General features: G+C 35.9%; 4 protein-coding genes across 4 annotated transcripts; 1 reads left to right on the forward strand and 3 right to left on the reverse strand.

The window, feature by feature from the left end:
* The first annotated feature begins 17 nt into the window (after positions 1 to 17).
* Positions 18 to 5,636, forward strand: LOC147520686 (Eukaryotic aspartyl protease family protein). The gene is made up of 12 exons (XM_086592199.1): positions 18 to 354; positions 437 to 557; positions 673 to 1,100; positions 1,211 to 1,367; positions 1,917 to 1,999; positions 2,087 to 2,183; positions 2,431 to 2,503; positions 3,261 to 3,473; positions 4,160 to 4,284; positions 4,585 to 4,686; positions 4,777 to 4,874; positions 5,179 to 5,636. The coding sequence occupies exons 1-12, from the start codon at positions 95 to 97 to the stop codon at positions 5,348 to 5,350; spliced, it is 1,929 nt and encodes a 642-aa protein (XP_086448325.1). The 5' UTR covers positions 18 to 94; the 3' UTR covers positions 5,351 to 5,636.
* Positions 5,637 to 6,321: 685 nt separating this feature from the next.
* On the reverse strand, positions 6,322 to 7,918 carry LOC147520687 (thioredoxin domain-containing protein 9 homolog). The gene is made up of 4 exons (XM_086592200.1): positions 7,770 to 7,918; positions 7,420 to 7,695; positions 6,848 to 7,006; positions 6,322 to 6,745 (listed from the first exon to the last, which is right to left on the reverse strand). The coding sequence occupies exons 1-4, from the start codon at positions 7,791 to 7,793 to the stop codon at positions 6,566 to 6,568; spliced, it is 639 nt and encodes a 212-aa protein (XP_086448326.1). The 5' UTR covers positions 7,794 to 7,918; the 3' UTR covers positions 6,322 to 6,565.
* A 3,351-nt stretch (positions 7,919 to 11,269) lies between these two features.
* On the reverse strand, positions 11,270 to 15,971 carry LOC147520688 (putative serine protease EDA2). The gene is made up of 12 exons (XM_086592201.1): positions 15,620 to 15,971; positions 15,407 to 15,532; positions 14,786 to 14,941; positions 14,290 to 14,472; positions 14,071 to 14,187; positions 13,449 to 13,502; positions 13,292 to 13,363; positions 12,933 to 13,138; positions 12,613 to 12,707; positions 12,092 to 12,166; positions 11,767 to 11,850; positions 11,270 to 11,629 (listed from the first exon to the last, which is right to left on the reverse strand). The coding sequence occupies exons 1-12, from the start codon at positions 15,785 to 15,787 to the stop codon at positions 11,514 to 11,516; spliced, it is 1,452 nt and encodes a 483-aa protein (XP_086448327.1). The 5' UTR covers positions 15,788 to 15,971; the 3' UTR covers positions 11,270 to 11,513.
* A 1,127-nt stretch (positions 15,972 to 17,098) lies between these two features.
* Positions 17,099 to 17,873, reverse strand: LOC147520689 (peamaclein-like). Its single transcript, XM_086592202.1, has 2 exons — positions 17,718 to 17,873; positions 17,099 to 17,573 (listed from the first exon to the last, which is right to left on the reverse strand). The coding sequence occupies exons 1-2, from the start codon at positions 17,797 to 17,799 to the stop codon at positions 17,386 to 17,388; spliced, it is 270 nt and encodes an 89-aa protein (XP_086448328.1). The 5' UTR covers positions 17,800 to 17,873; the 3' UTR covers positions 17,099 to 17,385.
* Positions 17,874 to 25,127: the final 7,254 nt, after the last annotated feature.

Genomic DNA, 25,127 nt, shown 5'->3' on the forward strand with positions numbered 1-25,127 from the left:
AAAATTGAAAAATAATAATATTTGATTCCTTAAATTGTAAAAAAAAAAGAAGAAGAAGCCAACGACTTCCTTCCTTCCAATCTCTCTTGTATCCATGGCCAGAACCATAAGGTCAATGGTTCGAACCACCCTTGTCTTCTTCTTCTTATTCATCATCTCTGTTTCTGGTGGAAATCAAGATGACATGCTTATAAGATCACTTGGTTCTTCTGCAATGATATTACCTCTATTCCGTTCAACACCCAATTCATCTGAACAACAACTTCCCATTAGTTTTCGTAGACAGCTTAAAATGTTACAAAGTCGACACCCCAATGCTCGTATGCGTCTCTACGATGATCTCCTTTCCAATGGGTAAATTACTATTAATTTTTTAATTTTAGGCCTAGTCTTGTTTTTTTTTGGGATTGAATAAAGATTTTTTTTTTTTGTGCAGGTATTATACTACTCGGCTTTTGATTGGAACGCCTCCTCAAGAGTTTGCACTTATTGTAGATTCTGGAAGTACTGTTACTTATGTTCCTTGCTCTACGTGTGAACAATGTGGCAAGCATCAGGTAATGTTTATTTTTTGAGCCCGTGAGTTGTAATATTTCGTTAGTGTAAGATTTGGATGGGAAGGAAAATCTAAGTAAGTCTAGCTGGTTTCATTGACTTGATTTTGTTATAAAGGATCCGAGATTCCAACCAGACTTGTCAAGCACGTACCAACCCGTAAAATGCAGTACGGACTGTACTTGCAATAGCGATAGGACACAATGCATTTACGAGAGGCAATATGCAGAAATGAGCTCTAGTAGCGGGGTTCTTGGTGAGGACATTGTTTCTTTTGGTAGTGGAAGTGCACTTAAGCCCCAACGTGCAGTGTTTGGTTGTGAAAATGAAGAAACTGGTGATCTTTACAGTCAACGTGCTGATGGCATAATTGGTTTGGGTAGTGGTCAGCTCAGTATTTTGGATCAACTTGTCGACAAGGGTGTCATTGCCGATTCATTTTCTTTATGCTATGGTGGGATGGATGTTGGGGGAGGTGTGATGATCCTTGGTGGAATCTCTCCTCCTACTGAGATGGTCTTTACCCATTCAGACCCTGTTCGCAGGTATGTTTCAGTAATAATAGCTCCAATAGGGAACAGAAAAAAAATGAGTTTTCTAAACAAATACATTTGTTACATCTCACGCATTTACTCTAGTCTCGGGATGGAAACAGCCCATATTACAACATTGATCTGAAGGAAATACATGTGGCTGGGAAGTCGTTGAAGTTAAACCCTGATATCTTTAATAAAAAGCATGGAACTGTCCTGGATAGTGGAACCACATATGCTTACCTACCTGAAGAAGCATTTCTCGCATTCAAGGATGCTGTAAGATATCTTCCTCTTTTTCACTTTTTTTATGTTCATTTCTCTTTCACCTTTTTTCATTGAAGGATGGTTTGCCTTTGTTGTTTGATAGAACTTGATTTTATTTGTCTGAGGTATTATGAATGAATGCCCTAAAAGGCTAAAACCCTATGGCATACATGCTCATCTGGTTAAGTTTATCTTCTCCGTTTAACTCTTTATTCAGGGAATTGGGTTCACTCTGTTGTTTAATGAAATATGAAACTGAAATTTTAAGCTTATGCAAGGAAGATATATCTAAGAAATATGAATTTGGGCTCTTTGGAATATGATCAATAGTTATTTTGTTATTTTTCATGGAAGAAGTGGCTTCTTTGCCTTTGTTGGCCACAGCATACCAATTTTAAACTTGATTAATGTTCAGTGCAACTTTATTTTTGGCTTTCTGTTGGTTCTATGTTTTCAATTCTCTGTTGTTATATCATTACTTTTATTTATTTGTTTGCTTTTGTATTTTATTACTCAGTTTGTTCAACTGTTATGCATAACTTCTATGTTTTAACCTTTCAGATTACGGAGAATCTGAATCACCTTAAACCGATCCGAGGTCCAGATCCAACTTATAATGATATCTGTTTCTCTGGTGCTGGAAGGTGGTTTAATTATTAAAGCTCAAGAGCATCTAGTTTGATTTCTCCATTTTTTGGATAACAATTAATGGTTGTTTAAAATTTTCTCAGTGTCGTGCCTGAACTATCAAAGACCTTTCCAAAGGTCGAAATGGTGTTTGAAAGTGGGAAAAAACTCTCCCTGGCTCCTGAAAACTACTTGTTCAAGGTACGCTTGAAACAACATAAGCTTTTCCTCAGTTTACCTTTGTCACTACATGTGATGTTTTAATTATTTTATCATAATAATCATGTGCTTGGTCCACATGTTGCATCAGCAGTGTGTTTACTGTTTTGTCGTTAAAGTTCTTGGTCAAAATTTTCTTCTTTCAAGTATATAATCTGGCCTTTAAAACAAAAGTCATTTAAGTCTGATGGTTTTATATCATTTTCTGCTACTTTATTCTTTTGTATAGCATTCGAAGCATCCTGGAGCATATTGCCTGGGGATTTTTCAAAATGGAAAGGACCCCACAACGCTTTTGGGAGGTAGGCTCACTTTTAGTGTATCTTTAATTTGTCTTGTCTTTATACTGCAAAGTCAAGGTTTTGGAAATGTCATGGACGTTTCTGGGGACTGGTCAGTTGGTGTAAAAAACTGTTGAAGTTTATCAAAAGAGAAAAAGTTTCATGGTCAGTTAAAACTTAAACCATTGGATACAATGATGCCTGATGTTCAATCTACTTTATGATAATGGCAGCTTGCCACTTGAGCATAGAACGTTCTTTTCACTTTCTGGCATTAATGCTTAGTAGGTGTTTGGATCTCATTTTTTCAAAAAATCAGTTTTTCTCAAAAAGTATTTTTTTGAAAAAATATTTATTCTAAAAACAATTTTTAAATAAACATGTTTGGTTGAGATTTTTTCTTAAAAGCTATTTTATCAAATTAGTAAATTTTGTGATATTTCTTGAAATATCTTAGTATATCTCGGCATTTTTCACTAATGGGCAATCCATATGCCTTTGGAGTTGGATGACAAAGTGAGAAGAAAAAACTGTTTTTTAACTTGAAAAAAAAGTTTTTGCTATTTATCATAAAACATGTTTTTTTGGACCAATAAATGTTTTTTGGACGAAAAAGTACTTTCTACAAAAATAGACACCAAACATGTTTATTTTTTCAAAAAACGTTTTTTCACTAATAAATGTTTATTGACAATAAATAAATAGGATCCAAACACCCCCATTCTTTATGACTATAGGTATTTTCTGTACAATTCTTCTTTACGATTTGTCTTTGCAGGAATCATCGTCCGCAATACTCTTGTAACTTACGATCGGGAGAATGAGAAGGTTGGGTTCTTTAAAACCAACTGTTCTGTTCTATGGGACAATGTACACATCTTAGGAGCTAATTCCACCGAATCTTCAAGTAACCATCTCAAGAACTCAACTACAGGATATCCACCAACCATGGCTCCTAGTGGATTGCCAGTGAATAACAATTTTAACCCAGGTACTCTAAACTTCAAACTTGCAAGTGACCATTGTAACACATTATTCTGTCTTAGAATGTGAATATAAATTTGTACCATGGCACTTGTTTTAGTTTAAATGAATTTGTAGTTTGGTCGACATAAATATCGAACACAAATAATTACTTATCAGTTTATGGAACAGTAGTACATGAGTATGGGCGTGCCATTTACACATTTCGCACAGTTCATGACATGAATGTTGGTATGTATAATGTAATTATTGATTAATTGGGTACATAAACTTGTATTGATGAATCTGCGAAAGAAATTATAGTGAATGCAGACCTTCTTGTCCTTCGACTCAATTAGTAGCTGTCCTTTTTTCGCGAGGATAATATCACTTCTCACCTATAAATCTCCCTCACAAAAGATCGGTCTATTATAAATTTCAAGCTCAATCAAATGTGGTGTGAAAGTCTGTGGTGAAACTAGAAGGCCAGAACTCAATCAAATGTGGTGTGCAAGTCATAGTCATTCAAGTGACACTTAACTTGCTTTATCCCGTTCTATAATAGCTGCACCTATCAACAATGCAGTAATTGGAATTCTCCAAGTCTTGTATGTGTTGTGGAAGGCCGCATTAGTCCTGTGAAATTAATTATAATTCCTCTTTTGAGTTCAATTACTGATCATATTTGATGTTGATTTTCATACCTGATCTTAGGCAAAGTCAAGATTGGAATCATAATATTTGATATGTCATTGAGTATAAAGTACTCTGATTTGGTGCCTCACATCCGAGAACTTGCTGAATTCATTGCACAAGATTTAGAAGTTAACACATCCCAGGTAGAGCAGTAGTTCTTTTTCATACCCTGTTATCTTCTCAGATTTTGCTATGGTGCCCTGTGTTTGGTGTGGATTATTTTTTTTTTGTCAGTAAAATCAGGATATATATTGATAATGAAGCACAATTACACAAAGAATGAGATATCATACAGATACAAGAAACAAATCTAAAGACTAAAAAGCAAAAAGGATCATTTACATTGTTAACTTCCGAGGAAATGATTTTCTATGAGGAATCCCCTTTGTTCCTTTGCCTGCACCATCAGATTGGCTGTAATCATTTTGGATTGATGGTTTCAGGTTCATCTTTTGAATTTTACTGCAAGAGGAAACGAAACCCTCATGAGATGTTCTATACATCCGATGGGCTCTGCTCAATATATCTCCAATATCACAGCAATGGTAATTCTTTTGGAACTTCCAAGGAACTTATCTTATTCTTATTAACAACTACATTACTTTGTTACTCAACATATCTTCTATATTCTGCAGAAAATAATTGATCGCTTAACTGAACACCGTTTTCAGCTTCCTGGTGTGTTTGAAAACTCCAAGTTAGTTGAATGGAAAATTGAGCCACTTCGGAAACGGTATACTGTGAATTCTATTAACTCAGTTGGTTAGCTTTCAGATTGAGCTATCATTTTAGTCACTAGATTGAGTTAGGTAGTTCAAGAGTATATTAATGATTTCTGTGATTCCTGAAGAGCTAAACTTGTGAAGTTTGTGCTAAGAAATTTACAGTTACTTGAGTGCATAACAGCTGACCTGTGCAACACTTGCATTAGCTTTTATGTTTTTCAGACAATTGCTTACATTTGGTAACTATTATCTGATCCTTGTACAGTTCAGTTTTAGCTAATGGTAATTCTATAATATGTTCACTCTGTGCAGGCCATGGTGGAGGAAGTACTCAGCTCTTCTTTTAGGAGGTGTTGCTGTAATGGTTTTAAGTTTTGCAACATTGGGGATGTGGTTTGTATGGAGACAGAGACAACAACAAGCATTAGGCTCATACAAGCCTGTTGCCGCTATTGTTCCTGAGCAAGAGCTTCAGAAGTTGTGAACTCAGCAAGTTAATCTCCCACAGATATTTACAGCCAAAAGTATCTTGGGCGGATGCGCGTCAGGCTTCTTATTTAGCAAGGGCAACCCGTGTACAGAAGATCTTTTTATTGATCAGGCATTGCTTCCTCTGAGGAGCGGTGCCACGGAATTGATCCATCTCTGTTCATATTTATCTGATATATGAAAATACAAAGAAATGTTTGCATTTTTGTGTAGCTTATCAAAATGTAAGTACAATTATACAACATCGAGGCAGATTTTCAAGGACTTGTCTTCTCAATGTCTCCCGGTCGTGTCATTTTGCTACTTAAGTGCCTCACAACAATTTATACGAAAATGTGTTAGCGGAGATACTTCTTATTGGTGCCAAAGAATGTATTTTAACGCCCGCCCTTCAAAAGTTTATTAGTATAAAATGAGTCACTTGGTCTGAATCAGAAAAATTACTTCAAGCCAAATATAAATAAGAGTACAGCGATGGTACTTTTTGCATTTTGTCTTCTTTTATCATTGTTTTGTGTGGCGACGGAGACTTTTGCTTTCCTCAGCCCCTTGCCTTTATTCTTTCCCCCGATATGTGATTGATATTTGAGGTCATGGATTCTATTTGTTTCAAAAGTTTCCTGAATATGTTCAAGGCCATGAACTCATCCCAGTGGCACAAGCAATTTTGAAATCTTTGCCTGCCACACCGACCAGTTCACTGACGAACTAGTCATTCTAGTTCTTGGCATCAGAAATCAGATGCAACCAGTCCACCATGAATCATCAGAGTTTTGGCATGTCACTGTTCATCATCTAGGCACTCTAGTTCGAGCGGATCATTAGCTGTTTGGGCATCTCCAAACATACTCCATGAACACTTTTAGCACGATGTAATACATGGATGTTGCTGTGGCCTTGCAACAAATACAATGCAATGACATCTCTATTACCAGGAATTGCTTTCCCTGAAAAGGACCAGAGAAATGGGCGAAAGAATTTGGATTGAACCAAGAGAATTGGGACAAAGCTCTTTACTAATACAATAAATACCATAATGGTGACGCTAAAGTCAACAGTGTATCAACATAAACCCATAGAAAACAGCCAACCCCACAGTTGCAGAGGCACTATTATGCCACTCGAGGATGAAATGGGAACATGTAGATCAAACCTAAACTCTGCCTACCATCCCCAAGGAAAAAGAGTGCCTGACATAACAAATGCGCAGTTAATCTGAATCTGATGAGTCAGCTCGTGAGCTCTGACGGACACTTCTAGATGTTGAATTGGACTTTGATGGGTTCAGGGATGATTCCCCCTCAAAAATTATAATCTTCGATTTTGCTATCCTCTCTTCCAACTCATCAGTGCTGAAGTCATCCTTTCCTCCAAGTTCATCAAATCCAACCTGGCAAACACAAGCAACAATGTTGGTACTTGGCACACATAAGGGTACTAAAATAGCGTAAGGACTCAGAGCCCAAAGTATAAACGATTATGTAAACCATACCACGTAATCCTCAACTTTGGCATTCTTTACGAGGGCAAGTGTAGGAAGTACCACTATCTTAAGCTTCTCAGCCAAGAAGGGACTCTTCTCAGCATTTAGTTTCACAAAACGTGTCTCTATGTGCCGTTTGGCCAATATAGCTAAGTGCTTGTCCATCACCTGCAAAGACATCAGCCCGGTTATCAAGATTAAGTGTGTTCAACTATATTCTTCATAACAGATTGCTTTCATTAAAACTTTTAAGATAACACATATTTTGTTAGTTTAACACTGGCAAGTTAAGAGCCTAGATGTTAGTTACTCATAGATATATTTCATACATCAAATATAAGACAACTCGAACCGTTCGTCCTTCATAGACTCGTTTTTATACTAGTATGAATATATGACTCAAGGGCACACAGCCCGAAAATCTGAAGTTTCTGCTACTTCTCTTTATCCAATTACATCAAACTCACATCAATTCATTAACAATCCAATTCCAAAACCTCAAATTTCAGTACAATGCAGTATCACAATTCATTAAAACCCTATAATTACATAGATTAAACAAAAAAAATGATTGGAGATACCTTGCAAGGCCAATTATCACGATAGAAATGACAAACAACACGTTCACTAGCTTTGACAACAGAAAAAAATTCTTTTTCTACATGAAGCTCCGAGTATTCACCGTGTCCAAGAGAGATCCAACGGTTTCTCTTCTCAGCCATTTTTTTCATCTGTTGTAACCTTCTTTCTCTTAATGCCTCGATGTCATCAACGTCAAGTCGATCTAAGGCTGAGATCTCGTCATCTATTTTGTCTTCCACTGCTTTCGCCACCGTTAGAAGCTGTTGAGCCAGAATCTGTACAACAAATAAATATAATGAGAGAGAGAGGACACGTGTAAAGAGGGGATTTGTTTCGAGTATAAACATACATCTTGAACTGGGGGATTCTCCATTGAAGAATGCTGGGAATGAGATTGGGTCTCGTAGATCGGAGAATTTTTTTTACAGCGCGCGAGGAAGAGAATGAAGAGATTACGAAATGTTCAAGGAAGACGATACTAGTTATTCAAAATATCAGAACTTGCCGGAATGCCGATTTCCTGAAGAAATCAAACATTTCAAAACACGAAAAAGTATAATGACGCAAATGCAGTGAACAGTGGAGTCAGTAGAATTTATAACATGTAGAATACAATTAGATATAACTAGCCATTTTGCCCGCCTATGTCGGGATTGTTACATTTACAGTAAATACATTTGCATCTTAGTCAGAAATCTCATTGATACAAATAAATATACATGTCAGTGGATACAAATATATGTCTTGAAGTTCTGCAATGTTTGGACTCCTGTAAATATGTAATAGTAACATAATTAAGCTTATTACAGGCTGAATGAAGTGGCACATGTTAGGCATATCTCATTCTATGTTAATCTGACCTTGAGAATATTTAATAAGCCTATTGTATTACCATGACTACTCAATTAATATTGAAAATCTAAAGAACTGTCTGTGTAGTTTAGTGTAGCTCGATATTATAGTACACCAATAATGTATTGTACCCATTCAAATGCATTTTAACTTCTTATTTTGGTACTCTGTAACTACATGTCATCAACAACAGTTTTGTCTGCGAAGATACTTAACAGGTCATATCCTATTCCATTCATAATAACATTGCTCACTCATCCAGCATTATTTGGTACCACCAAAAGTGGAGAAAACGGATCCAGTTGAGAGTCCTATTGAAGCAACTGAGGTTGAGAATACAAAGCTTGTGGATCCTGAGGAAGTTGTTCCTGAGAAAACTGATGAAACCCCTCCAGAATCGGTAACCGCTGAGATACCCAGTGAAACTACTCCCGAGGAAGCTGTGACAGAGAAAACTGAAGAAGCCCCACCTGCGGAAAAAAGTAGTAATCACCTTTCTGAGTAACAGATGCCCCTGCTTCAGTTTCGGAAGGAGCAGGTTTCTGAACATTCTTTTTGTTAAAATTCTTCAGACCGTTATTATCATTAAAAGGGTCATCCAGTGAAGGAAGGGTAAAACACATCCCCTGTAAAATAAGAATTTCCTTTAGTTACTTGGAAAGCAAGACCTAATGGAAATGAGCATTGCCACACCTTCCAAACTAATTAAGTTATGTGAGAGAAGAATGATAATATCAGTCCGCTAATGGTAGAATACAAAGAGTATCAACTCAGCTAGTACAATTGACTGACAAACACAATATGAACAAACAAAATAACTCCTCGTAACACTAAAGCTAGCTTTGCCATTCACTCGAGTTCAAGTCCACACAATAGATATTGACAGCTATTGACGTTCTTGTACTAAGGTTATAGATCTGTGAGATATACCTTGTCTTTCTGAAATCCACTTTAGTGTTATTATTAATTTTAGCTAAGACAATATCAGAGGTAACAGACCGCCCAAGACTACATTTAGCTAAATTGTTGCTACAGAAGATTATAAACCCAAAATGAATATTTACTGAAAATTGTTGGTGGTTATTTTATAGTCCCTTACTCGGAACTCACAACTTCATTCCCTCACTTCCCTGACACTACCAACTTACATTGTCATGCTTCAAAGTATCCATTTTTAACAATACTAACAAATTATCACTTCATTACCATTCATTGACTATTGGATTCCTATCACATTCGGGCACAATTCAAATATGGGTATCTTAAAACTCAAAACAATAAAGTAGTATCATCAAATTAAAGAGAAATCGCCACCAAACTTACACCAATATATAAAAACTTGCGAATTCAACAAAAACTCTATTGTTGCCATCAGACCACAAAAACTCATACATGTGGTTTCTTCTTAGTGTTCTCTGGACAGGTTTGCGCAGCCGAGATAATTCCTATAGAGCAACCATTATAAAGTGGTGCTGGATTAAGATGTTTAACTGGATTTTCGGGTTAAAACAAATATAAGTCATCACCTGTTCTTCACCACGACGACCACTTTTAGAATTAAGAAAAACAACCATTGGAGCTTGAGCCGTTCTTCTTCGATCTCTTGCCTTTTTTAGAATTCAGAGATAGATTTGAGGCCATCGCTATTTTTTTAGAGAGAATGTGTGGTTGGGGTGTTTAACCAGATTGGGGTTTTGTTTCTTTATTGGGTTGTTAATTACTTTGTGTTTTTTTTTTGTGTGTGTTTTCGGTGAAGGCGAAAGTTTCTTTTTAAGAATCAATTTGTGTGTTTTAATGTTCCGTAGTTATATCACGAATCAAAATTGTGATTGGCGTGTAATTGGTTTGTTCTTAATGTATGTATCTCGAGAACATTTAAACAATCTTGAGAACATCTTGCGTCGAATGAAATTCAGGACAAGAATCAATTTGTAATAAATCAAAATACTGTTCTGTTTTGTAATTAATTTTGTGTCCTTACTTAAAAATATTGCTGATGTGGCCTCCTGAAATCGCAGATGAGCATTTTCGCCTACTGTGCAATAATGGTTTTAGATGAAAACTTTGGTTCAAGTTATAAGAGTATCAGCATATTTAGGAGGGAGAGCAACCAAAAAAACACTAAACCCAAAAAACACTAAACAACTTTAAGAGCAACATAAAAAAAACACCAAGCAACTACACGGTTTTGGCAAAATCGCGCCATATAGCCCATGCGGTTTTGGCAAAACCGCGCCACTAAAGCCCAACTAACAGGTCCAAGACCACGCGGTTTTGAGAAAACCGCGCCATTCGTCCTCACTGTTTAGGAGGGGGAGATTGTTAGAATTATCCCTCACATGAAGACGAGGAAGAAGAGAAGAGAAGAGATACTGTTCGTGTGAATAAGTCGAAGCGCGCTCGATTTAGCCTAGCCCAAAACGCGCCGCGCTCTTGCCGTGAAAAAAAAGATAGTTGCAAAATTGTTAAGGCTAGACTTTTATTTTTCTGCAATAACCTTGAAATTTGCAAATTACTATAAAAATAGAAATTAGGTTTTGGAAAACCAAGTCTTAAATAGAAACCTAATTTTGAAAGCAATCAAAATTCAAAATTGAGATAAAACTCTTGCAAAGAGAAAAACTAGTAAGGAGAGATAGTGATCTAATAAGGTGGAGAGACTTGAAATGAGTGATTGTAATTTTATTTTTTACATTTATGAAAATATTAGCTCTTGTAGAAGTAGACATCATTAGCCGAACCACGATACATCTTTGTGTTGTGGTATATTTTACTTGTTTTATATTTCTATTGCTTGTTTGTGATAGTCATATCCATAGTTTAGATTTTTTATTAGAGTAGAAGATTGTTCAAAGTACAAACTATCTTAGTAGGAATCGATTGGTATCGTTTTACCCAATATCTGTGTGGAAAATATAAATGCCTACTTTTGATTACATGGTATTTGAATTCTAAAATTTGGGATACAGGAATTTCTGAAGTGAGATTTCCAAAAGCTGATTAATCCAAAATATATATATCAGAACACGATCATTGAGTATACAAGGAAGTAAGGAACAACACTTGTAATCATTACATATCCAGTCTAGCGTATTTAGCCTAGTCTTCACCTTACGTCAAGCAGCAATAGCAAAATAACCTGACATGTATTCCATACCAGGATAAACTTAAGATTGCAGCTGTTGTACTTGATATATTGTGCTACACTTTTTTTATTTAACAATCTGCCAGATAAACTTTATCAAATAGAACTCCTGGCAGCGTCTTTGCACTGAGAAAGCCACAGGTCCATGTGTTCTATGATTTGCTGCCTCACTTTCTGAACTGCATCAGGGGAGCTACAGTTTTGGGCATTACCTACAAAGATCACAGTGATCAAACAAGAACAAAAAGATTTGCCATTAGGATGGTCTCATTTCTTAGCTCGTGGGATCATAAAAGATGTCCACTCCGGCCGTGTTAATAAAATAATAGTACGTGAAAAAGGAGTATACCTTCAAGGCATAGTGGAGACTGTGGACATCCTCTCAGATCCGTTCCATGACCACAATTATGGCATGTCATGATGTAGGAAGGCACTGGACAGTTAGAAAAGAAGGTGTTAGTAAACAAAAATTTGGTGGTGGAGCTGTATTCTGGTAAACGTGTATTATCAATGCAATACACACACTTAATTTCAAAACAATGACTTTTTAAAATTTTAAACTCAAGGATGACCAAAGAGGACGAAAATAGATAGAAAAACTCATTTCAATCAGGACACAATATACCGACTCAGACAGACACCATGCCAAATTAATCCACATTTCAAGAACTCACTATCTGGTGACGAAGTCTGCTTGGATGCATGACGCCATGGGTCCTGTGAGCCATTTGTAAAAATTATCTTTGAACCTGTGCAATACAAAAGAACACAAAATACTCCATAACAAACCTCAATCACAATGCAAGATTTATTTGAAGGTGAACTGATAGTCAACTACCTTCACAAAACTAATTTTACTTAACAATCATATATATCAAAGTCCATGTTTGTAGAAGTATCATATAGTGAATCACAGATTCCTAGAGATAACAACTATAGGAACCATGAAGAAAATTACTCTGCAATATTATTCTACAGTGCTTTATAAGATCCATCTCAAATGTTAGCTTTTGTTGAAATAGATTGGGAGAACTTTTAAATGAATAAACACAAAAAGTATTAAAGATGAAGAAAAAAATAATTTTTGGACAAGCTAAGGTGGCTAAAAAATATGTCACTGCTACTTTAAGAACATTTCCAATTCAGAAAGGATATAAAATATAGTCACGCAATCTAAAAAGGTTACAGGATTGACCAGCTATTTTTGTGCCTCCATAGTATATGTTTGTCGCATCCACATTAGGATAAACGCCTTCTCCAAAAACATTCTTACAGAGGTCCAGATGGTATCTACAAAAGATAAAATAGTATCTTACAATTTAGATTTGTATTCAAGAGGGGAAAAGGCTATGTGTAATGAAATCTTTGCTTCCAGATTCTCAACATCCAAGTTATGTTTTAAAACACACACACTTGAAGCCATGTTATCATTTTTGTGAAAAACAGATACATATTGTTTTAGGTCAAACCTAAAATTGATAAAAAGGACAGACTAAGACTTAGCAGGATACATGCCTTGTGTCAATCTTTGAAGATCGGACGCTGTCATTTGCAGGGGCAACTTGAAAATAGGCAACCTCTGTACAAACTTGGAACCACCATAACCGATCACCACTGTCTTCACTGATTGCAGTACTCTTTAGATGTCGCTGATCATATGTGTCAGTGCTAACACCCAAACTTCCAAGATAATAATCCTTTACGTAGCTGGCATAGGCTTCCTGCATAGAATTATAATTAACCATCATACACAAGTACTATGTTAAAGAAACATAAATTTCGTGGTAGCTCGCGAGCATTTAACATTTGCTTGTACCCTCTAGGTGTAGGCAACAATAGAAGATCACTAAATGTGTGCTAAGAGAGAAATATACCAACAGATCCTTTCCAGCTTTCTTCGCTTCAACAAGGGGAGAACAAACTACATCTGGGTTCCCATATTGGAACTGCAAAACAAAACAAAAAGAAAATTCTTGATAGAAGATTATGGAAATGTGTAAAACTTTAAACTTTACCAAAGATCATGTGTACCGCTGTTACTGCAGCATCAGCTATAAAGTAGAGAAAATCACCATCATTTTGGAGCTGTGACAAATGAAAGATTCACATGATGAGGATTTGAGCAGAAAATATCATGTCAGATAGTTACCAATATAAGAAATTCACGACCTTGACTTACGAACCAACCACAATACTCTACTGCCTACTCTACCATCCCCTGAAGAGCTTCGAGAAAGAACCCCACAAACAAATACCAATGAAGTTCTTTATGAGGTGTTCTACGAAAGCCAAATTTTTGTATGGTATAATAGCAGATTGTTCTAGGGTTCATATGCTCATCAAATACAATAAATATTCACCAAGAATTTATTGAGAGAAAGAGAAAAGATAACAGAACAGAAGATTTTTACATGGTCCCCATCCACCTTCACCCATGGTCCCCCATCCACTCCTCACCCATAAACATTGGAACTCAAAATCAAGGGTTGATATTGCCACAAGAATTTCATCTCCAGTAGAAGAATAAAAGTTATATGTTCAAACATGAATAGTTTAGCTGCGCCACAGATCAAATGCATATAGATGAAGGATTTGGGAGTCCCTAGGTGGTAGACAAACTAAATCAACCTTTATAACAATAGATAATTTGTACCTCAGCCGCGCCAAACATTGCCTTTACTGCTTTCTTATTTGTTTCAAGTTCTTTTTCAACCAGTCCAGTGATTTCTTGTAATGCCGCTTTACAGTCAGGACCAGCTGACTCTCCAATCTACATTCAGAAGATAATATAAGGTTGACAGTGAATGAACAGCAAAAAGGATGGTTTTCAACCTAAGGCAACCATAGAAACAATCAATTATAGTGGAATTACCTGTTTATCAAATTCAGTGTAGTTGTAAATAGCAAGAACAACTGCAGAACTTGCCAGACTTCCGCATGTTAGGTGTGGAAACTTCAGACGAAACCATGCACTTAATGCTCCAGCATAAGACACACCAAACACAAACCAGGGATTTTCCACATTTGGTCGATTTAGTTTTGCATTCAAAGATTCCTGAGAGCAAATCAAGACTTTAAACAGAAAAATTGATTGAGAACATGAACATGTTTTACATTACATAGTATGGATTGACTACGGTGTAACTTCTTTTAACTTTTTTCAACGGAAAAAACAATAAATTATTAATGAAGGAATGTGACCAATAATTTCAAATTACGATCCAAAATGTACATATGGGACGAAAGAAAGAAAGAAAGAAAGAAAGAAAGAAAGAAAAAGAATGCACTCCAGGGCTATACCTCCTATTAAAATGTGAACCTCAAATTCAGATAGATTGCCCAAACCAGCATGAAATTGTAGAAATCACCTGATAATACTGACGGAAAACAGCCAAATCAAAAAGAGCTTGCTTTGAGGAAAGAAATCTCAAATTTTCTGTTGTCAATGACTTGAATGGTGAACTCTTCCCATAGTAACGATGCTCAGGAGAAACCACAGCAGCACCAAACTTCTTCGCCAAAACCTGATTCATTGAGGGTTTCTCAGAAGAATCTTCAAATGTGTATAAACTAGGTAATTACTATGTCATCACTAGAAAAACAATAAAGAAACCCACTTAAATATTTCCCTTTCTTATAAGACATCTGTAGCTAGTGTAAACAGAGTTGCCTTGAGCTGTTAACTTTGACTCCACAATTCGATACTCTTCCGAGGTAAGCTTTAAATGAGACATTTGCAGCAAACTCCTACATTACGCAAGTATAAATAAACTTTTCTAACACATTTACCATATATACCTTGCATTATTGCTATGCACATGAATCTCGTAAATGCAATACCCTATCACACTATGTAAAATGTGCCAAGTGTAATCGGCAAAAGAGGAAACTCAAACAAATAATTGCAACCATTGTGTATTAAGAAACAATTCAGTCTAAGAAGAAAATGTGAAACAATTACTTTAATTTAAAGGATATGAAGAACTTACACTGACGTAATCATTGGTAATTCCATTACAAGTAGCTTCACCACATATTACTAAAAAAATAGGCCCATCAGGAACTCGAAAATGATCAAGGAACTCATAATACCGTTGCCCGAATTTACGGTGATCCTATATTTGCATTGTCCAAATTTCAATTAGATATTTCATCAAACAATTGGTGTGCAATAATAAAAATAGTAAAAAAACAAGACTTACAGTAGGGGAATAGTGATCAAGGGTTTGGTTAAACCAAAGTTCAGTCTGGGTTAAATACTTGTTGTTATTATTCTTCAATACAACAGTTCGAGCTTCAACATGGAAGAAGAATCCACTATAATAATATGAGACCAAAATGAACAATAACAATATCGAAAACTTGTCCATCTTCTTCTTCTTCTTCGGTTTTTTCAGTTGCGCTGAGCACCTTAAATTAATTAACACGTTTACTATGTTGGGCTTTAAGCCATTTGACACAGTATCTTAATTAATTAGTAGTTAGTATACGTTTGTACAGTTAGAGCATATTTTTAGGAGAGCTAAAAAAACACCAACTAACTTTAGGACCAACATCAAATTTTCGCGGTTTTGGATAAACCGCGCTATATAGGTCACGCGGTGTTTCCAAAACCGCGCCAGTAAAACCCAACTGACAGGCCCAACCCCAACGTAGTTTTGAGAAAACCGCGTCATGTATCGAACGTAAACTTTTTTTTTTTTTTTTTTTTTTTCTTTCCCAATCTCGAAAACCGCGCCATATAATGCCAATTAGAAACCCAAGCCCACACGGTTTTGGCAAAACCGCATGAGTGATTTGATACAACACCAAACCTGGAACCAAATATTGGTTGATTTGGTGTTTTCATCAACATGTGACTCTCCTGAAGTTGAAAAAACACTAAATTGTTGGAAATTTGGTGTTTGATGCTAGGTTGATATCACTCTTAAAGATGCTCTTAGGTGAATCGGAATCCATATTCATTTTTCTCCATAAACAGATACCATCCTAGCATCAAACACCAAATTTATAATAATTTGGTGTTTTTTCATCTTTAGGAGAGACACATGTTGATGAAAACACAAAAAAAACACCAAACCCAACACCAAATCGGCCAAAATTTGGTTCCAATTTTGGTGTTGTATTAAATCTCTATCGCGGAAAAACCACGCGGTTTTTAAAACACCGCATGAGCTTGGGCTAGAGTGTGGGCTTCAATCACACAGTTTTGCGAAAACCACGCGAGATATTTGGAAAGAGAAAAAAGAAGAAATTAAAGTTGATGTGCAACACATCGCCCGATTTTTGGAAAACCGTGTGGGTTTGGGTTTTTAAGATGGGTTTAGTGGCGCAATTTTGAGAAAGCCACGTGGGTTATATGGCGCGGTTTATCCAAAACCGCGTCATTTGATATCGAATATTTGATGTTTCTCGTGAAGTTGGTTGGTGTTTGGTTTGGTTCAAAAATTTGGTGTTTTCTTAGTTTTTCTCTTAAAAATGCTCTTATTATTAGTCTTGTGAACCAAGAAATCATACAAGATGTTTAAAGCACATACAAAAGAGTAGTGCTAGACGGACCTACTTTTTTAAACCTACTATTTCGATTCACTATTTGGATAACCTTGGTTTGCATTGCAATATGTACATATAGACACATATTTCTATGTAAATCAATAATTAAGACTTTTGACACATAAGTAGGTCCAAATAGTAGATCAAATAAGTGGGTGGGTAGATACGAAGTGTAATAGAGAGAGAGAGAGAGGCTTTACTGCATACATATAACATGAGTACAGATCGACATACATAGTCGTCGACACAAACACCAAATTTATTCTCTTGCAATTCCTAAGATCGGAAGCTAAACTGATCTACCCAGATAACAACCTTTTCCTTGTCACATAATAAACATGATAATAATAATAGGATGAGGTATGAACGTAATATTATCTCCAAGCCACGGCACTTATTTTTGGAGAATTTCTAACTATGGGCACTTAGAGTTGCCCTTGGAGTTCTTCTTGTCTCTGTAGCAAGGACACTCATCTTTATGTCCGTAAGTCCCAGAAGGAACACATTTGCATTCTTGGCAACAAACCCCACAATACTTCAAGCAACGATCCATCACTCCTGCTTTAGCGCACCTTTCCTTACACTTGGAATCACAAGGGTAATCTAAACCATGCAACCAATCAACAAAGCTTATTTAGCAATTAAGACATTTAAACATGCATTATTTAAGGTCAATAATATAGAAAATGAAGCAAAACATAAAAATGATTCTGCCTAACTAATTTTCCATCAGACGCACATATATACCTGAAACAGCATTAGCGAATGGAAGGAAAGAGGAGATGAGAAGAAGAGATGCAAGTAGCAAAGCTGAAAGAAGAAGCTTCATGTTATTTAGTGAGAGGGAAACAAGCTATGTATGAGGTTTGGATTGTGAGTAGTGAGAGAGCTGAAGTGCGTATATATAGTGGAAAAAGGTGTACGTACGATGGGTGTGGAAAATGGTAATTGGGTCGAGAGGATTCGAATCATGACAAAAAATGGAGCAATAAAATGATGAACAGCACCATATTAGTTGTCACGTAAGTGGCATTTTTACCTTTATAGAATTTTCGTGTACGCGTTTCTTTCTTTCTACTGTAAAGGAAAAGTTGGTCGACCCTTTACTCAAACTTGAAACCTCATTTCTGCTTAATTGTTCCTGCTATTCAATTGAAAATAGACATTTTGATAAAGTAGTTTGTTTAAAGAAGTTGCATAAAAAAAACCATGATTCTTTTTAGTAAAATTTTATCTAAAATTATCAGCAAAAAATTGTACTCGAATGCGTTGTATCTTGTATGTACGTTAATTGGCACTAAGCAGCTTCCAGTCAAGTCTACACTACTTTTCTCTTTCCTTCAAAGTAAGATTCATTATTCTAACTAGCTTAACTTCTAAATTCTAATACAAGATCGAACAAAGTTGCGCCGTCAGAAAGAACACCTAAGAACGCTCCTTCCACATGGTAATTACAAGTTACAGCAGATGCAAAGGTGACAATAGATGCATGGGCGATTGACAGTAGACACTATACAGTACACACCATAACCTACGTGACGTCTTTATCGTATTGACCCGACAACCTTAAATTAAAGGAGTTAAAGCTCTTGAGACGCTTGACCCACTCCAGGATCTTCCATTTATTTTTCTAGCAAGGACATTAGGTGAGGTAGGTCCTCAAATCTCTGACATCAAAAGATACTGTTCACTGAAGGTCATGAAAAAAAATATGAAAGTAGCTAGTTCACGGATTGAAGTCCCGGGAGTCTCTCATATACTGATATACCACTACACCAGAAAACAAAAAATGCTATAAAACCTTGTGAGTTACTGAGTTGTAAGTTGTAACCGCAGGCCTGAGCAACAACCTGGGTGGTTTGGATTCAGGCATTCCGCACAAGTACAAAGGAACATCCCATTCAAGTAAAGCAAGTCTAAAATATAAATATTACCATGAAATCAGATTGTACCGCGTCAGGACTCGGTTTGGTGAACCAAAAGAGGACAGGATAAAATTTTAAAATGGGTTGCATTAGTCGGCATAGTAATTTGGCCTCATATTATAGAGCAACTAATCATCATAAAGAACAGATGTTGCATCATCTTTCTGGTTACTCCAAACGGACAAATTATGCAGCAGTAACAATGTAACATCTATAGGACCACACTGATAAATAGTTTGCCCGCAGTCCATACAAAACTTTCATAAGTGTAATGCAGTACCGGATAATTCTCGACACTATACAAGGTAATCATAAACAAGATTTTGACTTTACCCAAAAAAACACGATTTTGACGCCATGGACCAACATCATGGCTAATGTATGTAGAATTGTGGATGTAATTCTCATGTTAAAGTGTCATAATTATTCGAAGTCATTCATGTGAGAGTGAGACTGTGAGTTGTAAATCAAACCTAACAAGTACTGTCCTTGGAGAAATTAATTGGAATAAACGTACCAGACAGAATGAGTGTGACACTCTAGTCCTACATATACTTGAACAATAACGCTTTACCAATTACAGATAGCGAACACAGAAGAAGGACCAATTGCATGGGCGCCTCTTTAGTCCAACTAAGGCAATAAACTTTGGGTGCAAGCTGTCAGGTTTTTTTAAAAAAGACAGCTCATTTTGCATTTCCAGCGCTCCTTTAGCGTTCAGTAAAGTGTTCGAATATCATAAATTTAATATTCTGTGCAGAACGATATAGAATATCTAGGCCACTCCTGAGTCCTGTCACATACCCGAGTTTCCGAAAACAATAAGAAACTGATTTATTGCACAAGCAAGTAGCTTGATTAATAAGACCTCTTCTAATCTTCATCCTCAATGCACTCTCCAATTCAGTGTAAAGCCTATGTTGAAGCTATCAAAGAATATTTCCTGTTATTTCCTGCTATTGAATTGGATACTACTTTAATAAGGTTCGATGCTGCTTTTGATAGGGGGACAGGAGATGGGGCAGCTGGAGCTTTGGCTTGGGATAACAAAGGCATCCTTACGGGAGTAGCAACTAGAAGGTTCAGAGCAGTAGATGTTGGAATCTCTTGTGTATTTCTAAATACTAGTGTGTGTGTGCAAAGTGGAGGAGATGAACAAATGGTATTCTCGCCACTTTAGTGCATAGTAGATAGTCCCACATTGGTTATCCACCACATCGGGTAGGGTTCGGGCCTGGGCTTGGGCTTACTGTTGTGGGTAGTGGTTTGACCAATAGCTTTAAACTTGTTTTGCCTTTTTCTTGAGCGGCAAGTTTGGGTGTTCTATTAGGAGTTGGTCTCTCTTTCTCCTAACCTCTATAAATAGGGACCGTGAGTCATAGAGAAAATAGACTTGATCGAAACTCAACTCGGAGAAACGTAAACTCAAACCAGGTTCTTTTCTTCTTCTCTTCTTCAAATCGTAGAGAGAGTTATATAAGAGGGTTTACGTTTCAGTGCAAAGTCAGCCATTGTTAACCATTGAATCCTCGTGAGGAAGACGCCATCGTTGCCTTTCGCACCATTGGAAAAATCTTTCCTTAAGGACTGACCTAATCCGCCTTTGGTTATTCCCGGTTCATCAGCATCCCTTGTTTCTTTATTCTCTCTTTCATTTCTTCGTTTCTACTTTAGTTCTTTGTGTTCATACAACTATTCTAACAATCTTAAGGAAAGAGTTTTGTAGTAGAACAAAGGAGAGTGCTTTAATACGACAATCAAAAGATAAGTCTTTTACTTTGAGTTATTGTTTGTGTTATTGGGTTATGACTTTAGAAATTTTCTAATAATTTCGTTTTTTGTAGGAAAACCAATTAAAGATTGAATATTTATTGATCTTTTGTGGTTTATCAAACCCTATATGGTTGTAGACCTTTCTCTTACGTTTGTGGGAGTCAAATATGAGATTTCTATCAAGAAAAACGTCAAAGTTCGCCTTTTTGACTGCTGCGTCACTCGTTACGGAAACTGCTATAACTTTCAGCTCAGAACTCGATTTTGCAATCCGCTTTTTGGGTTGAAAAGCTGATTCAAAGAGCTTTCCAGTGGTATAAGGCTTGATACCCAATTCTTCATGAGCTGGTTCAGAATTACAGTTCTTTTGAACTGTTTTTTCTAGGAGGAAAATATGGTAATCCGATTTTTTCAATGGGTTAGGTATCGTATTCTTTCACTCTTTGCAATTCTTTTGGTTTGATTATATGGTGATATTCTTGCCTTGAGTTGCATGCTAGTTTTTCTTAGAGGGAAATCCCTAAGCTTAAACTTCTTTTAATAACCTAGTTAACAAATTATCGTGTTTATATCGAGGAATTAATTGGTTTGACTAGAAGTAGTTTGATATTAATTTTCTTTGTACATATGTAGATGTATGTAGATGGTCTAAGAGAGACCTTAAGATAGTTAATATCAACCACACTCAAATCTTAGATAGTAATTATAATGTATTCAATGCATAATTGCTTATCTTTATTGAGTGAACGTGTTGTTAGACGATGGTTATAATTGTACTGTTGTGAAAATACATGTTAAATGAAGTAACTTGTAGCTTATATCCAATATAGCATATGTTAAAGTTGTGTAGCATACTAGTTTTGGATATTAATCATCGTGGATTTACTTTAAACTTGATAATAGTTTATTGGTAAATTTTTCTAGTTGAAGACATTAATGGATTGAGCCATTAGATGTTGTGGTAGTACTTGAGGTCTTGTTGATAGGGTATTCTATCTTACTTGAGCTCATATAAAAAAAGGAGGTGGAGTCCTCGGTTGTTTTGCATATTCGGTGACTAGATTTGCTTAAATATTGTATACTTTTTGTTGTGAGGGGTGCAGTTAAAGTTTACTTTTTCCCGAACCTATGATATGATATTTACCATGTTTGGCATGAATGCATTATTTAACATTGACATGAAGTTTAACCATGTCATATATTATTAAGTAATGAGCATCGTTGTCCTACTGAGAGGAAACAATATGAGAAACAATCAATATCCTCTTAAACCTAATTTAGTCAAGGAGATGTAAGGTAATGGTTTGTCTTCTTAGACAATATCCTCCAGTGACTATTTTAGACAAGGAGATGTAACGCTTGTAGATTGTCTTATTAGGCATTATCCTCCTATGACTATGGATAAATAGCCAAGGTGATGTACAAGTGCGTGGATTGTCTCCCTATGACAGTTGGAATGTTGAATGATGAAAAGAAGGATGATAATGATATTATCTCGGGTAAAACCTTTTTCATCTAATTCTTCTATTCTTTAAAATTCATTTGAATCACTTGTGGATTTCCTTTCATATAGATAGCATGAACATAATATGACTATGTTTAATATGATCTAGAATCATAGACTTGAGTAAAGTATATTCTTGTCATAAGAGTGCATTTTATTTGTTGTTGTTTCTTTTAGTGTTTGTAGCGGTATAATGTGTTTTGCATGTAAGTTTGATTAGGAAGTAACCATTGAACTGTGGGGGTAGTGACCCATATGCATGACACTGTTTTACCATAGTTCATCTCACAAGATAATTGGAAAGACACTGAACTACAAAGTATGGAAAGGTCTTGGGCCTATCCAAAAATGTTTCAAAATGTGAGGGGTGTCTTTCCAAGGTTATTGTGAATGAATCTAAAAGAAATATATATATATTTTTTTTGAGACCTAGAATTATCTAGTAGATATTCATTGGTGAAACTCATAATAGTGATGTTTGTTTTCAGTTGTCATGAGTGATAACAATTTTGTAGATACCACACTATTATTGAATGTCTCATATGCTAATTTTATTTGAGGTTGTGCTTTTTCGAGAAATTGGCATAGAGTGGTTGAATGTTCATAATGAACTACATAAGATAATCCCATTATTTCTACAAGAAATTTGGAAGACTATCAATGAGTATTTCCACCATTAACGGTGATGATGTTTATATGTTTCTTAAGGAAGATTCATTAACCTATAAGGAAGTTTATCATGATGAGAAGTGTCTTTTTGAAGGATACAACTCCCTCTAAACCTGGACTCTTGATTTATTGGGGGATCTATAGGTTGAATTGGATCTTCAAGAGAAAACTAAAACGTGATAGTTGTATTGCAAAATACAATGTTAATAATAATAGCCAAGGGGTTTCAATCAGAGACAAAATTTATACTATTTTGAAACCTTGCTCATATAACTAGAATTTCTTCTACAAAATTCTAAAGACTCTAGTTGAGTAGTTGTGCGGAACTACAATACCAAGTAGTACCAGGTGATGAAAGTAAGGTATACAATTTAGTTAAATCTTTGTATGAGTTGATTCAAAGCCTATAAATGGCATGAGCAATTCAACAACATATTAGTGTCATATGGATGTCAAAGTACCGTTGTTGATAAAAAAAAAAATGTGTACTTTCTTTAGAGCAAAGCAAGACATATGTGTTAATCTCTCTTTGTTTAGATGATTTAATATCATGAGTGCTAGCATTGAGAATGTGTATGAGACAGAGAAATTCTATTTGAAACACGCCATAAACCGTCATTGAAAATGATAGTTTATTATGTTGTTAAACTCATTTTCAGAATCGCTATATTTTGTCAAGATGTTGACGTTTGAATATGGTTGAAGGTCACAAAAGCACCTTAAAACTCTGACATCCGGATGGTATAGGGAATTTCGGGCACTCGTAATTGAATGGTTGGTGAATATAGGAATTAAAACTCATGTTGGTCTCATTATATTGTTATAGCACTTAGTAGAAATATTTTTCATTGAAAAGTATGGGTATTATGATAGTAAGCATGTGTTAACACATTTTGTGGCAAATATCCATCTTATGAAAAATAATCTCCTTGTGTTTTCTCATACTAAATATGTCAATATCATTGGTAGCCAATTGTACTTGATGGATAATGTATGTGAGACATGACATTGCCTACATTAATGGCATACCGATGATAACCTGGGTGGTCCTTATAAGGAACTTTGATGTATATTAAGGATTATCCAATCTTCAAGTAAAGAGCCATTGATTATGGTCGATATTTAGTAGATTTCCATCATTGTTAGAAGGGTAATATGTTATAAACCTGGATCCAGTAATGTTTATGTGTTTACCTTTGGTGGAAATTGAGTGTCTTGGATATCATCCAAGCTAATCGCCTTTAGAAAAGGCATGTGATGATGCTTTGAGTGGGTTAGCAACCTCTTGACAAATCTTCCCATTGGCTCTAAACAACTGACTCGATATGTATATGCTTTGCAATTTGCCTCTCATTGCAATAGCTAAGACATGTTATCTTATGTGCAATGGGAAAAGAATACATGTAAGTTGAGATATAACTTAATCAAGCAACATGCTAGAGATTATGTTAGGTTGGACTTAGTTTGGCCACATGTCTAATGCACCACTTTTTGGAGGCAAGTGGTTATCGTCGAGGGGATGGGACTTTTGCCTTAGACACTATACAAGGTAACCCCATATGTGATTGGAGATTTTGAAGTAGGTTCAAAGGGAAAAACAAGTCACCTCGTTTCGGTATGCTATTGTCTTTCTTTGGACCCCCACCCTATGACTAGATAGCATTATTGTATACTTTGTATAACTTGAATAGCAATGAGAAAAGGATGAGTTATTTTACTCTTAATGGAATCCATAGTCCATTATTTTTATGAGATAGTGTATTTTAAGCGCTATGTACACTTGATGGATATCCACCCACGTGAATGTAGAACTGGTCGGTTCTTATGAGTATTCGTGCAAGTACTACAGAGCATTCACAGGTATGAGGGCCAAAAAGCGCCAGAATGAATAAGGCATATAATGAAAGACAATGTGGGTGCATGTCCTCTATTTTACTACAAGGGAATGTTGGTTCAAAGATTTTTTAATCCACCACTTTAGCGTATTATAAGACATGTTATCCTATGCCCGGGTTCAAGCCTCTTAAAAGCACCAAGATCTTATGCATTGTTTTTCGATTCTCTCGGCATTTCGTTAACCCGTTTCTTTTTGTAATATCCTATTCCAAAATAGTGGGGACTATTAGTATTTTGAAATAGTGGGGGATTGTTGGAATCTCTTGTGTATTTCTAAATACTAGTGTGTTGTGCAAAGTGGAGGAGATGAACAAATGGTATTCTCGCCACTTTAGTGCATAGTAGATAGTCCCACATTGGTTATCCACCACATCGGGTAGGGGTTGAACT

This window comes from Coptis chinensis, chromosome 2 (genome assembly GCF_015680905.1).
Source record: "Coptis chinensis isolate HL-2020 chromosome 2, ASM1568090v1, whole genome shotgun sequence".
Classification (NCBI taxonomy): Eukaryota; Viridiplantae; Streptophyta; class Magnoliopsida; order Ranunculales; family Ranunculaceae; genus Coptis; species Coptis chinensis.

What these genes read in the sequence shown, in the direction of transcription:
- LOC147520687 (XM_086592200.1), bottom strand. Translation starts at nt 7,793, where the DNA reads ATGGAGAATCCCCCAGTTCAAGAT. An exon ending in GTGATAATTGGCCTTGCAAG is followed by an intron (nt 7,007 to 7,419) that starts GTATCTCCAATC and finishes ATGTCTTTGCAG; the next exon opens with GTGATGGACAAGCACTTAGC. An exon ending in CCAAAGTTGAGGATTACGTG is followed by an intron (nt 6,746 to 6,847) that starts GTATGGTTTACA and finishes TGTGTTTGCCAG; the next exon opens with GTTGGATTTGATGAACTTGG.
- LOC147520688 (XM_086592201.1), bottom strand. Translation starts at nt 15,787, where the DNA reads ATGGACAAGTTTTCGATATTGTTATTGTTCATTTTGGTCTCATATTAT. An exon ending in TTACCAATGATTACGTCAGT is followed by an intron (nt 14,942 to 15,406) that starts GTAAGTTCTTCA and finishes TCAATGAATCAG; the next exon opens with GTTTTGGCGAAGAAGTTTGG. An exon ending in AAGCTGGAAAGGATCTGTTG is followed by an intron (nt 13,139 to 13,291) that starts GTATATTTCTCT and finishes AATTCTATGCAG; the next exon opens with GAAGCCTATGCCAGCTACGT.
- LOC147520689 (XM_086592202.1), bottom strand. Translation starts at nt 17,799, where the DNA reads ATGAAGCTTCTTCTTTCAGCTTTGCTACTTGCATCTCTTCTTCTCATC. An exon ending in ATTCGCTAATGCTGTTTCAG is followed by an intron (nt 17,574 to 17,717) that starts GTATATATGTGC and finishes TGCATGGTTTAG; the next exon opens with ATTACCCTTGTGATTCCAAG.
- LOC147520686 (XM_086592199.1), top strand. Translation starts at nt 95, where the DNA reads ATGGCCAGAACCATAAGGTCAATGGTTCGAACCACCCTTGTCTTCTTC. An exon ending in TTCTCGCATTCAAGGATGCT is followed by an intron (nt 1,368 to 1,916) that starts GTAAGATATCTT and finishes TTAACCTTTCAG; the next exon opens with ATTACGGAGAATCTGAATCA. An exon ending in GAATAACAATTTTAACCCAG is followed by an intron (nt 3,474 to 4,159) that starts GTACTCTAAACT and finishes ACCTGATCTTAG; the next exon opens with GCAAAGTCAAGATTGGAATC.